This window comes from Thalassophryne amazonica, chromosome 3, assembly GCF_902500255.1.
Source record: "Thalassophryne amazonica chromosome 3, fThaAma1.1, whole genome shotgun sequence".
Taxonomy (NCBI): Eukaryota; Metazoa; Chordata; class Actinopteri; order Batrachoidiformes; family Batrachoididae; genus Thalassophryne; species Thalassophryne amazonica.
Window position 1 is genome coordinate 23653490 of NC_047105.1, and position 13813 is coordinate 23667302.

Below are 13813 nucleotides of genomic sequence, written 5' to 3' on the forward strand. Positions count from 1 at the left end.
CTCTACTTTGACGTTCTTCACTTCCTGTTTCCTCCAAAGTTAGATCCATAACTGAAACGTCTGACATTTTAATACACAGCTCAAATTTTCTTCTGTTACCAGTTCATATTTGTTAAACCTCAGCTGTTGCCAGATAATTTCAAACAAAGATGGACTGTAGATGGTGGCAGAAGTATGCTGCGGAAACAATGAGGACAAGACTTGATGATGCCACAATAAACCACAAATGCCTCTTTTTCCAATCCTCATTTCTTCATCTTTGTTTCTCAGGTGGAGGTGAGTCCTTTAGAAAACGCCGTCTCCGTTGTGGAGAACAAGAACCACGAGCTTCGGACTCTAATCAGCCAATACCAGCACAAGCAGCTGCACGGAAACATCAACCTGCTTAGCATGACGCTCAACGGCGTCATTGATGCTGCTGTTAACGGAGGCATTGCCAGATACCAAGAGGTTGGTGGAAGGGGGGTGAGGGGGGTCACTAATGCTTTTACACACAGTACTTTGCTCCAGGTACCAGCTCCTCAGTCATCTTTAAGCAACAAGTGTCACTCAGAGAACATACTAAGACCGGGACCTTGACCATATTTTCTGGTGTATAATTCTTGTCTGATTTATTCTTACAAGTTTGGGAGGTCCTGCAACTTATGCTATGGTCATATTAGCTACAAACGACGGTGACATGCAGTTGGCTGTATCGTTTGATAGGCGTTCCCAGGGCGTGCACTCGAACATCTCTGTAAGATGTCTTGTAAATCACTTCAAAGGTGATATCTGGACACAAAGACAGTATTTTTAGATTTTATTTCTCACTAACCTTTAAAAAATATATATGACAAACATATTAGATTTATACAGAAATACAGCTGTTTTGTAGCATTTTTAGCTATCTTGGATTATTTTGTTTGAACAAACAACCAGCTGACTTTATTCTGCATGTTCACTCTGATTGGCAGTCGCCGTGTCATTTTGCTCAGTATTTGTATAAAATGGACTTCAGATCTATTCTGGCCATGCCTAGCTGGTGGCAGAGCTACTGTTGTCTCTTGCTGCTGCCAAATGTCTGCTCTGATTGAAAATGAATGGCAAGTCGTTGCTTTGCCTCTGTCGCGTAAAGCTAATGTGACCGTAACTTTATACTCTGGTGCAACTTATACACCTAAGAAGGACATATTTGTTATTAACAATGATAATTATAATGACTATTTGTATTGGGTTTTCCCAGGAATCAAAGCACCAAACAAGAACAACTTTGATAATAAAAGAATGAATGCCAATGAATAAAAATACATTAACAATGCACAAAAAGATGCAGCTTACACTTCAGAAAATATGGTACCTTGAAATTCCCCGATATAAGGAATTCAATCAATCAATCAATCAACATTTATTTATAAAGTGCTTTACAGCACCGACTGGTGTCCAAAGTGCTTAACATTAAAAACACAAATTCACAAAAATAAAACACATATAAAATAAAATTTTAAAACAGCACATAAAAAAACAGAACGTCACCTCCCCAAGTGTTAAAAGCCAGTTTAAATAAATAAGTCTTTAACTTAGATTTAAAAAGTGCTAGGTCAGGAATAGTACGTAACTCAAGAGGTAGCTCATTCCACAGTCTGGGGCCAGCTACCGTGAAAGCATGGTCACCCCAGCGTTTATATCTTGACCTTGCAACATCTCAGTAAAGCTGGCCAGATGCCCTTAATGTTCTACTGTAGGTGCGCAAAGTTAAAATTTCAGACAAGTAGGGAGGTGCAAGGCCATAAATAGCTTTAAAAACAAACATTAAAATTTTTAAATCAATTCTAAAACGAACTGGAAGCCAGTGGAGTGAGTACAAGACGGGTGTAATATGCTCAGATTATTAATTAAGTGTTTTATGTTTATTGTAAGTGCAAATGATGTTCTATAGTGATCTGAATGTCTCTCAGGTGATTTGAATTTTTTCATACTGACAGCCAATCAATATATCAGTCTAATGAATTGATGTGCGGTCACGGGAGGCAGGTGAAGCTGTGCCTTCACCTGCCTCCCGTTAATGTTCAAAATAAATAACTTTGGTCCCAACACAGAACCCTGCGGAACCCCACAAAGGATGTCCAGATACGAAGAACAGCAGTCCCGAGTTTAACAGACTACTTCCAGTTTTCTAATTAGCTTTTAATCCAATTCAGAGCCACTCCTCTGATCCCATACAGTTCCATTTTGTGAAATAATATGTTGTGATTGACTGTGTCAAAAGCCTTTCTTAGGACAATAAATAAACCTATTACTATTTCCCTTTGGTCCACATGTTTATTGAGCTCTTCTATTGCATTGAGCAATGCCAGTGCAGTGGACCTTTTTTCTCGAAAACCATACTGACAGTCATCAAGCAAGATGTGTCGTTCTATAAATTTATCCAACTTGCTATTGTAAAGTTTTTCCAATATCTTTGAAAATTGTGACAATAAAGACACAGGCCTATATTTAGTAAAAAGATGTTTGTCACCAGATTTGAATAAAGGTATCACTTTTGCCACTTTCATACCATTTGGGACAATTCCAGTTTTAAATGATTTATTAAATACTCGTATATATGTTAATGGTTTGGCAATTTCAGTAATTATTTGCTTTACTAAGGACAAATGTACATCATTATGGTAAAAAAAAAAAAAAGATTTTTTTACAATTCCGCATAATAGTTGTTAATTCATATATATATATATATATATATATATATATATATATATATATATATATATATATATATATATATATACAGTGAGGAAAATAAGTATTAGAAGTCATGGAGGGGTCTGAAATTTTCATCTTAGGTGCATGTCCACTGGGAGAGACATAATCTAAAAAAACAAAAAAAAAACAAATCCGGAAATCACAATGTATGATTTTTTTAATAATTTATTTGTATGTTGCTGCTGCAAAAAAGTATTTGAACACCTACCAACCAGCAACAATTCTGGCTCACACAGACCTGTTAATTTTTCTTTAAGAAGCCCTCTTATTCTGCACACTTTACCTGTATTAATTGCACCTGTTTGAACTTGTTACTTGTCTAAAAGACACCTGTTCACACACTCAATCACACTCCAACCTGTCCACCATTGCCAAGACCAAAGACCTGTCTAAGGACACCAGGGACAAAACTGTTATGATTATTTATTAGAAAGTGGAAGAAACACAAGATGACTGTTAATCTTCCTCAGTCTGGGATTCCATGCAAGATGTTGTGAAAGTGTAGGAACACGGACCCACAACAGGGGGCGTAAATGAACGGGCAATGGATAAGCCAAAACAGTAACAATTTAATGTTGTAAATTGTGCACAACGGAATACAGACAACAACAAGTTTGGAACTACAGTCATTTACACATTGGGTGACGTGTGGGCAGGCTTGAGGATAGGAGACGCCCGTCCAGAACCGAGCCGGATCCCACACGGCCCTCACCGCCAAGGGATCTGAAGAACACCGGAGCCGCCAAGTCCTGAGTCCCCAGGTGGCCACCGTCTCCAGCTGTCAGACCTGGCACTGCTGGCAGAGAACAAAAACAGCACAGGTGAGTGTGAGTACGCACACTCAGTAATCCCACAGTCTGTGTTCTTTTGGGAGGGAGCACCTCCACCTCCAGTCACACACTCGTGCAGCTCCTGTTTAACCACTTATCTGGTTGGGGTGTGAGGCGAAGCAGTCGCTAATCACACCAAACACCAATCCAGCAGATAAGGAAACACCACAGGAAAACGGCTGCAAAAGAGATCAGACTATGACTCAGTTTAAATTCAGCAGAGAAATTACCTCCAAGGTAGCTGATTTCTCGGCGGGGAGTTGCAGTCCGGCCTTTATGGTTTTGGTGATGTGGATGAGTGACAGCTGGTGCTGATGACGAGTGACAGCTGTCACTCCCGGTTGCTATGACGACCTCTCGTGCTTGAAGCCCGCACTTCAAGCAGGGCGCCATCTGGTGGTGGTGGGCCAGCAGTACCTCCTCTTCAGCGGCCCACACAACAGGACCCTCCCCTCGTCCGGGTGCCGCCGGTAGAAATTGGCCAGGAGGGCCGGGTCCAGGATGAAGCTCCTCTTCACCCAGGAGCGTTCTTCGGGTCCATACCCCTCCCAGTCCACCAAATACTGGAACCCCCGGCCCTTCCGACGGACGTCCAGGAGCCGGCTCACGGTCCAAGCTGGCTCCCCGTCGATGATCCGGGCAGGAGGCGGCACCGGTCCGGGGGTACAGAGGGGTGAAACGTGGTGAGGTTTGATGCGTGACACATGGAAAACCGGGTGGATCCGCAGCGAAGCTGGCAGCTTCAGCTTCACTGCGGCTGGACTGAGGTTTTTGAGTATGGTGAAAGGTCCAATGTATCTGTCCTTTAACTTCTGGGATTCCACTTGCAGGGGATTGTCTTTTGTGGAAAGCCAAACCTCCTGCCCAGGCTGATACGTAGGGGCCGGGGCACGCTGGCGGTCTGCATGGTTCTTGGCCCTCGTCCGGGCTTTGACCAGGGCAGAGCGGGCGGTACGCCACACCCGACGGCACCTTCTCAGATGGGCCTGGAACGAGGGCACCCCGACCTCTCCCTCCACTAGTGGGAACAATGGGGGCTGGTACCCCAAACACACCTCAAACGGGGAGAGGCCGGTAGCAGACGATACTTGGCTATTATGAGCGTACTCGATCCAGGCCAGATGGTTACTCCAGGCCGTCGGGTGCGCGGAGGTCACGCAGCGGAGGGCCTGCTCCAATTCCTGGTTCGCCCGCTCTGCCTGTCCGTTCGTCTGAGGATGGTCCCCGGACGAGAGACTCACGGTGGCCCCCAGTTCCCTGCAGAAACTCCTCCAGACCTGAGAGGAGAACTGAGGACCACGGTCTGAGACAATATCCGATGGAATCCCATGCAGACGCACGACGTGGTGGACCAGGAGGTCTGCAGTCTCCTGGGCCGTCGGGAGCTTTGGGAGGGCCATGAAGTGGGCCACCTTGGAGAACCGGTCCACTGTCGTGAGGATGGTAGTCATGCCTTGGGACGGCGGGAGACCCATGACAAAGTCCAGGCCAATGTGAGACCAAGGGCGATGAGGCACGGGCAGAGGCTGGAGGAGGCCTTGGGCCTTGTGGTGGTCGGCTTTGCCCCTGGCACAGGTGGTGCAGGCCTGGACATACTCCCGGACGTCGGCTTCCATAGACACCCACCAGAAGCGCTGCCGGACCACTGCCATGGTCCTTCGCACCCCTGGATGACAGGAGAGCTTGGAACCGTGACAGAAGTCTAGGAACGTAGCCCTAGCCTCTGGTGGGACGTACAATTTGTCCTTCGGACCTGCCCCCGGGTCCGGGCTCCATGTCAGGGCCTCCCGGACGGTCTTCTCCACGTCCCAGGTGAGGGTGGCCACGACAGTGGACTCCGGGATGATGGTTTCCGTCGGGTCTGACAGCTTGGTCTTGACCTCCTCTTCGTGCACCTGGGACAGGGCGTCAGATCGTTGGTTCTTCGTCCCGGGGCGGTAGGTGATCCGAAAGTCAAAACGCCCGAAGAACAGTGACCAGCGGGCTTGCCTGGGGTTCAGACAAATGTACTCCAGGTTCCGATGGTCTGTGAAAACCGTAAATGGTACCGATGCTCCCTCCAACAGGTGTCTCCACTCCTCAAGAGCCTCCTTCACCGCAAGAAGTTCCCGATTGCCGACGTCATAGTTCCTTTCAGCCGGGGTCAACCTGCGGGAAAGGTACGCACAAGGATGGAGAACCTTGTCGGACTCCCCGCTCTGGGATAGCACAGCATCTATCCCTGAGTCAGAGGCATCCACTTCAACTATAAACTGGCGATTGGGATCGGGCTGCACCAGAACTGGTGCAGTCGAGAACCGGCGTTTCAACTCCCTAAACATGGCTTCGCACCGATCCGACCAGGTGAAGGGGACTTTTGTGGAGGTCAGGGCTGTCAGGGGGCTAACTACCTGACTGTAGCCCTTGATGAACCTCCGGTAGAAATTTGCAAAACCGAGGAACTGTTGCAGTTTCCTACGGTTTGTTGGTTGGGGCCAATCTCTCACCGTCGCAACCTTGGCCGGATCAGGGGCGACGGAGTTGGAGGAGATTATGAACCCCAGGAAGGACAAAGAAGTGCGGTGGAACTTGCACTTCTCGCCCTTCACAAACAGCCGGTTCTCCAACAACCGCTGCAGGACCTGACGTACATGCTTGACATGGGTCTCAGGATCCGGAGAAAAGATGAGTATATCGTCTAGATATACGAAGACAAACCGATGCAGGAAGTCCCGCAAGATGTCATTAACCAATGCTTGGAACGTCGCGGGCGCATTGGTGAGACCGAACGGCATGACCAGGTACTCAAAGTGACCTAACGGGGTGTTAAATGCCATCTTCCACTCCTCTCCCTCCCGGATCCGAACCAGATGATAAGCATTCCTAAGATCCAATTTTGTGAAAATTTGGGCTCCATGCAAGGGCGTGAACACTGAATCCAACAGAGGTAACGGGTATCGGTTGCGAACCGTGATCTCGTTCAGCCCTCTGTAATCAATGCATGGACGGAGTGCGCCGTCCTTCTTGCCCACAAAAAAGAAACCAGCACCCACCGGGGAGGTGGAGTTCCGGATCAACCCGGCAGCTAACGAGTCCCGGATGTAGGTCTCCATTGATTCGCGTTCCGGACGTGAGAGGTTGTACAGCCTGCTGGACGGGTACTCAGCGCCCGGTATCAAATCAATGGCACAATCGTACGGACGGTGCGGGGGCAGCGTGAGTGCCAGATCCTTGCTGAAGACGTCAGCAAGGTCATGGTACTCGGCTCGCACCGCCGCCAGATTGGGGGGGACTAAAACCTCCTCCTTAGCTGTCACACCAGGTGGAACCGAGGATCCTAAACACTCCCGATGGCAGGTTTCGCTCCACTGAACCACAACCCCAGATGGCCAATCAATCCGGGGATTGTGTTTTAACACCCATGGAAAACCCCAAATCACTCGGGAGGTAGAAGGTGTTACATAAAACACAATCTCCTCCCTGTGATTTCCAGACGCAACCAATGTCACTGGCTGTGTCTGGTGTGTGATTAGTGGAAGAAGGGTGCCATCTAGTGCCCGCACCGACAATGGTGACAGTAAGGCCACTAGAGGGAGCCCAATCTCCTTTGCCCATCTGCTATCCAGCAGATTCCCCTCCGACCCCGTGTCCACCAGTGCTGGGGCGTGAAGGGTTAGATCCCCACTCAGGATCGTGACTGGGATGCGTGCAGATTTTCAGGGTCTCCCCGCATGGGTATTGTGACCCACCCTTAGCCCAGTCTCTAAGGACGAGTGCTGCTGTATTGACCGTTTGGGGCATTTTTTCTGTGTGCGCTCGGTTGAGCTGCAGAGAAAACACTTCCCAGGGATCAGCCTCCTTTGTCTCTGATCTGATCGCCTTTTGGGCCTGCTCGTTTCCATAGCAACGTCAGCAGGGGGAGCTGTCGTCACGTGGAGTGCCCTAGCTGTGGAGCGTGGGGAAGTTGGCTCCCTTTCGGACCCAGGAGGGAGAGGGACGGCTTGTGCCTGACCACACCCTTCGTCTCGCTCCCGTCAGTGTTCTGTTAATCGGTTGTCTAACCGTATAACCAGGTCGATAAGCCCGTCTAAATCCCGCAGCTCGTCCTTCACCACCAGGTGCTCCTTAAGGACCAGAGACAGTCCGTTTACAAAGGCGGCGCGGAGCGCAACAGCATTCCAGCCGGCTCGTGCTGCCGCGATGCGGAAGTTGACTGCATACTTCGCTGCGCTCCGACACCCCTGTCTTATCGACAGCAGCACGCTTGAAGCGGTCTCGCCTCTATGAGGGTGGTCGAACACCTGTCGGAACTCCCTCACAAACCCAGCGTATGTCATTAGGAGCCGTGAATTCTGCTCCCAGAGCGCCGTAGCCCAGGCGCGTGCCTCTCCTCGAAGCAAATTTATAACGTAAGCCACCCGGCTAGCGTCTGACGCGTACATGACGGGACGCTGTGAAAAGACGAGCGAGCACTGCATCAAGAAGTCCGCGCACGTCTCCACACAGCCTCCGTATGGCTCCGGAGGGCTTATGTATGCTTCAGGGGAAGGTGGGGGAGTTCGTTGAACGACCAGTGGAATGGCTGTTTCTGGCATTCGGTCAGCAGGAGGAGGTGCTGCAGCAGCGCCCTGGGCATGCGCTTCCACCTGGGCGGTGAGAGCCTCCATCCTTCGATTGAGAACAATGCTCTGTTCGGTAACTAAGTTCAACCGAGCAGTAAAAGCGGTTAAGATGTGCTGCAGCTCACCTAACACGCCTCCTGCTGGCGCCTGTGCACCTCGCTCTTCCATTGGCTGTTCAAGTGATGGTTGACGCCCCTCGGGATCCATGACGCTGGCAAAGAAATCCTGTTGTGAAAGTGTAGGAACACGGACCCACAACAGGGGGCGTAAATGAACGGGCAATGGATAAGCCAAAACAGTAACAATTTAATGTTGTAAATTGTGCACAACGGAATACAGACAACAACAAGTTTGGAACTACAGTCACTTACACGTTGGGTGACGTGTGGGCAGGCTTGAGGATAGGAGACGCCCGTCCAGAACAGAGCCGGATCCCACACGGCCCTCACCGCCAACGGATCTGAAGACCACCGGAGCCGCCAAGTCCTGAGTCCCCAGGTGGCCACCGTCTCCAGCTGTCAGACCTGGCACTGCTGGCAGAGAACAAAAACAGCACAGGTGAGTGTGAGTACGCACACTCAGTAATCCCACAGTCTGTGTTCTTTTGGGAGGGAGCACCTCCACCTCCAATCACACACTCGTGCAGCTCCTGTTTAACTACTTATCTGGTTGGGGTGTGAGGCGAAGCAGTTGCTAATCACACCAAACGCCAATCCAGCAGATAAGGAAACACCACAGGAAAACGGCTGCAAAAGAGATCAGACTATGACTCAGTTTAAATTCAGCAGAGAAATTACCTCCAAGGTAGCTGATTTCTCGGCGGGGAGGTGGAGTTGCAGTCCGGCCTTTATGGTGGTGGTGATGTGAATGAGTGACAGCTGGTGCTGATGACGAGTGACAGCTGTCACTCCCGGTTGCTATGACGCCCTCTTGTGCTTGAAGCCCGCACTTCAAGCAGGGCACCATCTGGTGGTGGTGGTGGGCCAGCAGTACCTCCTCTTCAGCGGCCCACACAACACAAGATCTCACTTTGTGGGGTAAAGATGATTCTGAGAAAGCTCAGAACTACACAGGAGGACCTGGTCAATGACCTGAAGAGAGCTGGGACCACAGTCACAAAGATTACATTAGTAACACATGATGCTGTCATGGTTTAAAATCCTGCAGGGCAGCAAGGTCTCCCTGCTCAAGCCAGCACATGTCCAGGCCCGTTTGAAGTTCACCAGTGACCATCTGGATGATCCAGAGGAGGCATGAGGGAAGGCCATGTGGTCAGATGAGACCAGAATAGAGCTTTTTGGAATCAGCTCCACTTACCATGTTTAGAGGATGAGAACAACCCCAAGAAAACCATCCCAACCGTGAAGCATGGGGGTGGAAACATCATACTCTGGGGGTGCTCTTCTGCAAAGGGGACAGGACGACTGCACCGTATTGAAGGGAGGATGGATGGGGTCATGTATTGCGAGATTTTGGCAAACAACCTCCTTCCCTCATTAAGAGCATTGAAGATGGGTCATGGCTGGGTCTTCCAGCATGACAATGACCCCAAACACACAGCCAGGGCAACTAAGGAGGGGCTTCGTAAGAAGCATTTCAAGGTCCTTGAGTGGCCTGGTCAGTCTCCAGACCTGAACTCAGTAGAAAATCTTTGGTGGGAGCTGAAACTCCAAACCTGAAAGATCTAGAGAAGATCTGTATGGAGGAGTGGACCAAAATCCCTGCTGCAGTGTGTGAAAACCTGGTGAAAAACTACAGGAAATGTTTGACCTCTGTAATTGCAAACAAAGGCTACTTTACCAAATATTAACATTGATTTTCACAGGTGTTCAAATACTTATTTGCAGCAGTAACATACAAATAAATTATTAAAAAAAATCATACATTGTGATTTCTGGATTTTTTTTTTTTTTTAGATTATGTCTCTCACAGTGGACATGCACCTAAGATGAAAATTTCAGACCCCTCCATGATTTCTAAGTGGGAGAACTTGCAAAATCACAGGGTGTTCAAATACTTATTTTCCTCACTGTGTGTATATTATGCAAATAATGGATGGTAAGGAGTCCAACATAGAGAAATACTTGATGAAGAAAAGTTATATTGGACGAGGCGCAGCTGAGTCCAATATAACTTTTCTGAATCCAATATTTCTCTCTGTTGGACGACTTGCCATCCATCAATTGTTATGTTCTCCACCCCCCTCCCAAATTAAGCAAACAACAAAGACTCAAGTAAATTAGATAAATTTATTTTGTTGTGAACAGCATATAATTGATTCTGATGCGATGAATGCTTCTAAAATGTCAGTAGCGTGCTTGTCTACCTTCTTAGTGTTTTTGGCATCCTTGAAGTTCAATATTTCCACCAGTTCCTCCTCTGTGAACTCAGCAAACCTCGCTGGCAAACGATTTTCTGCTGTTGTTGACATGTTTGTTGCCATTTTTTTCAACCAGCATCTGTCAGCTAGTTCCTGACCTTCGTATGCCGCGCTCCGATTGGCTAGCTGTTGGCAGTAAGCTCTAACGCTATTGGTCAGTGGGAACTGATCCATTATAACTTTGGGTCCTAGCGTTTTTGGATCCTTTTGGATCCAACATAACTCTCTGACGCCAAGCATGCCAAAATACAGGTAAATGATGGACAGAAAGGCTAATCTGTGATTGGCTACTGCAATCTGAGTGGAGAACATATATATATATATATATATATATATATATATATATATTTAAGAAATAATGCGCTGTGGTCTGGTCTAATCTAGTCATCAAGCGAAAGTAAATGGGAGATTTTTTATTTTGGCGTGACATTTCTTGCTTGTACATGAAAGCGTGAGACTGATCCTGAAAGCGTGAGTCTCACGCCAGATGCATGAGAGTTGGCAACCCTATGATTTGCGGATGTTCACGGTGGTTATACGGTCGCAAATTGAACTTTAAGGAGTTTTAATCCATCAAACGTGAAAATCCATCAGATCCATCAAATGTGAAATGGTAATTCTGTATCAGAATCCACATCAATACTTTTGTATGGTATCTTAAATACACCTATTTCTGTGGCGGTACATGACTTTCTCTTGCTCTCAGCTAACAGCGCTAACAGCTAGCAGTGTGTGCAGCTGGTGTTTTGTTGAATTCTGAGTCTTGTCACATAAATCGACAGTTCCGCTTCCCGACAATATTGCGCATACATGCGTAGTTGCGCGGAGGACAGGAATGACATTCAACAAGAATAACATCTTGTCTGAACACTGGTCAGGGTGCGGAGTAATACATCCAAATGTGAAATGGTAGAATATTTTGCCACCATTACCCTGATATTATATGGTCTGAAATCTCACAAGTAACCAATCACATTCACGGAAAAAAAAATGTAATTGGATGAGAATTTCCTTTTAACTTCACCAGTTTTAGAATATTTTTTATTCAAAATCGCTGAATTTTCACATTTGCTTTTCAAATACTGAGAAAAGATGTGCTGTGAAGCAGCAGCCCACCGTGCCTCACCTTGGATTGCGCAATCACTGGGCTAACTGCTGGCTTGCTGTGCGGTGAGACTGTAATACTGTCGCTCTGTATGTCGCCATTAAAATGGTCAAACACTTTGGCTGTATGAACTTAAATTCCATAGTTTAGCTGATGTACATTATATAGAGTGATTTTGTCAACAGCTGTATGTGTGTGTAATGTGTTTCGTGTGCTGAAAGATCATAAAATGGCTGCAAAAAGGCACCAGGTGAGGCACGCAGTTCTCCTGCCTCATGTTAGGGGGCGCTAGTGATCCCAGGGATTCTTCTTGCTCCTCCACTGCAGAATAAGCGACAGCAAGCTACAATTTACAGTTAGCAAGTTAAGAGCCAGGGTCCATTTATTTTACTTTCAGAATGGAGGATTACATATACAAACAGAAACAATTTTCTAATCTGGACTTTCAATCAAAGTAGGAAGTAATAATTAAAGGAAGCGCTGCGGGACAGAAGACCTGCTCTTTTCACACAGAGTGGGACACACGTAAAGTCTGGCTTGTGGACATCCAGCAAGAAAACGCCTTTTCTGCTGCCTTCTTTTTTCAACTTGCGACTGTCTGGACTCAGATGGGATATTGTGACCTGAAGAATTTTCTCATGAAACGCAAGCGGTCGCCCACTTACATTCAAAGCCAGAAAAGACGACTTTCTTCCCTGACAGTGATCTCCACTGAGACAGAGAGCTTTTAAAACTGAAGGAAGATAAGGAACACTTACAAACAAGTCATCAATGCTTTTGTTCAGAAGGAGTGGCAAATGGGATTTCATTCATAAGTAAAATTAAGACCATAATAATGTTTTTTAATTAAATGTGCTTTTTGTGTACTACAGTTTGTATGTGTAAAGAATGCTGATATGAGATTTTAATCATAACCTGTTAACTGCTGTCAATCAAATGGTGAATAAGCTACAGTTTGTAAATCCGATTGCGATAATGTCAGTGCCTCACCAGCCATCAACCTCACCGCACGTCACTGGTCTTGATGTCAGATTGTTTATTCTTCAGATGTCATCAGTTCGTTGTGACCTGACCTACTGCATATATTCAGCAATTTCTACTATAACACATGTACTTTTCGTGACCTTGAGCTCTCCTTTTAAAGTTACCGAAGGTCAGGATTCACTGGATTCATAGACAGTATTTGACATGTTCCGTATAACTGTCACCAAATTTGTATTTCAAACTTTTCACATTGAACAAACTTTAAAAATTTCCTATATCAGCATCAGAGAAAGTTTGACCTTGTTTTGTGACCTTTGACCAAGACTTCTCAAACTTGAGTGACCTTGTCCCCGGATGACCTGTAATCATTTCACCAAATCTGATTAAAGGGCAAAAACCAGTGACTCACCAAGGTACCAGACACACATGTAAAAACTGTATTAAACGTGTGTCGCACATGCTAATGCTAAATGTCATATCATTTTCAGAATGTTGGTGAAGTACACTTGCAGTCTGTGTGGTTCACTCAGTCATAGACCTGATTACTCAGTGGTCACGAACGACTGGTTGCAAAATGACTCTGAATTCCCTGACCGCCCATAAATGAGGTTGTATCAGTGTTACATTGTGCCTCCTGTGTTTCTGTCCATAGGCTTTCTTTGATAAGGTTTACATCACCAGCCACCCCGAAGACTCGGAGAAGATCACGCAGCTGAAAGACCTGATGCAGGAGCAGGTGACTTTTTTTCGACATCTCAGCGCGCTCAACTACATGATTTTACTTACAAAGATGGATAGGCTGTTTTCAACTCAAATAACCACAGAAATTAATGTGTAAATGAATCTTGATCTGGAACAAAAGTCCTTCCTGCCTTCTACTCAGCACACAGCAGCAGAGTGTCACTACTTGTTTCAAATCAACACCGCTGTCATTTTTCACACCAAACACCCACATTGTTAAAGAAGCAAGAGTACTTACACTCATATGGGCACATTGATCTTAAAATGATGATTGGTCAGGCAGTGTTGGCACGTTGCTATCATGAGGCAGCAGGAAATAGTTTCCCCCAGAGTATTAAAGTTTAAGTAAGTCCAATGTAGACACTGAGGCCCATTAATGCTGCTGCTTATCCCCAAATATGCAGGAAGCAAATGTGTCTGTTAGTTTCACTGA

General features: G+C 46.7%; 1 protein-coding gene across 1 annotated transcript in view; it reads left to right on the top strand.

Moving 5' to 3' along the window:
- The window catches only part of LOC117506417 (dedicator of cytokinesis protein 3-like), a 544822-nt gene that overhangs the window by 516753 nt on the left and 14256 nt on the right, over positions 1-13813 (top strand). Inside the window, exons 46-47 of the mRNA XM_034165920.1 lie at positions 271-450; positions 13292-13375. Coding sequence (XP_034021811.1) covers positions 271-450; positions 13292-13375 — 264 coding nt within the window. The remainder of the gene's footprint in view (positions 1-270; positions 451-13291; positions 13376-13813) is intronic.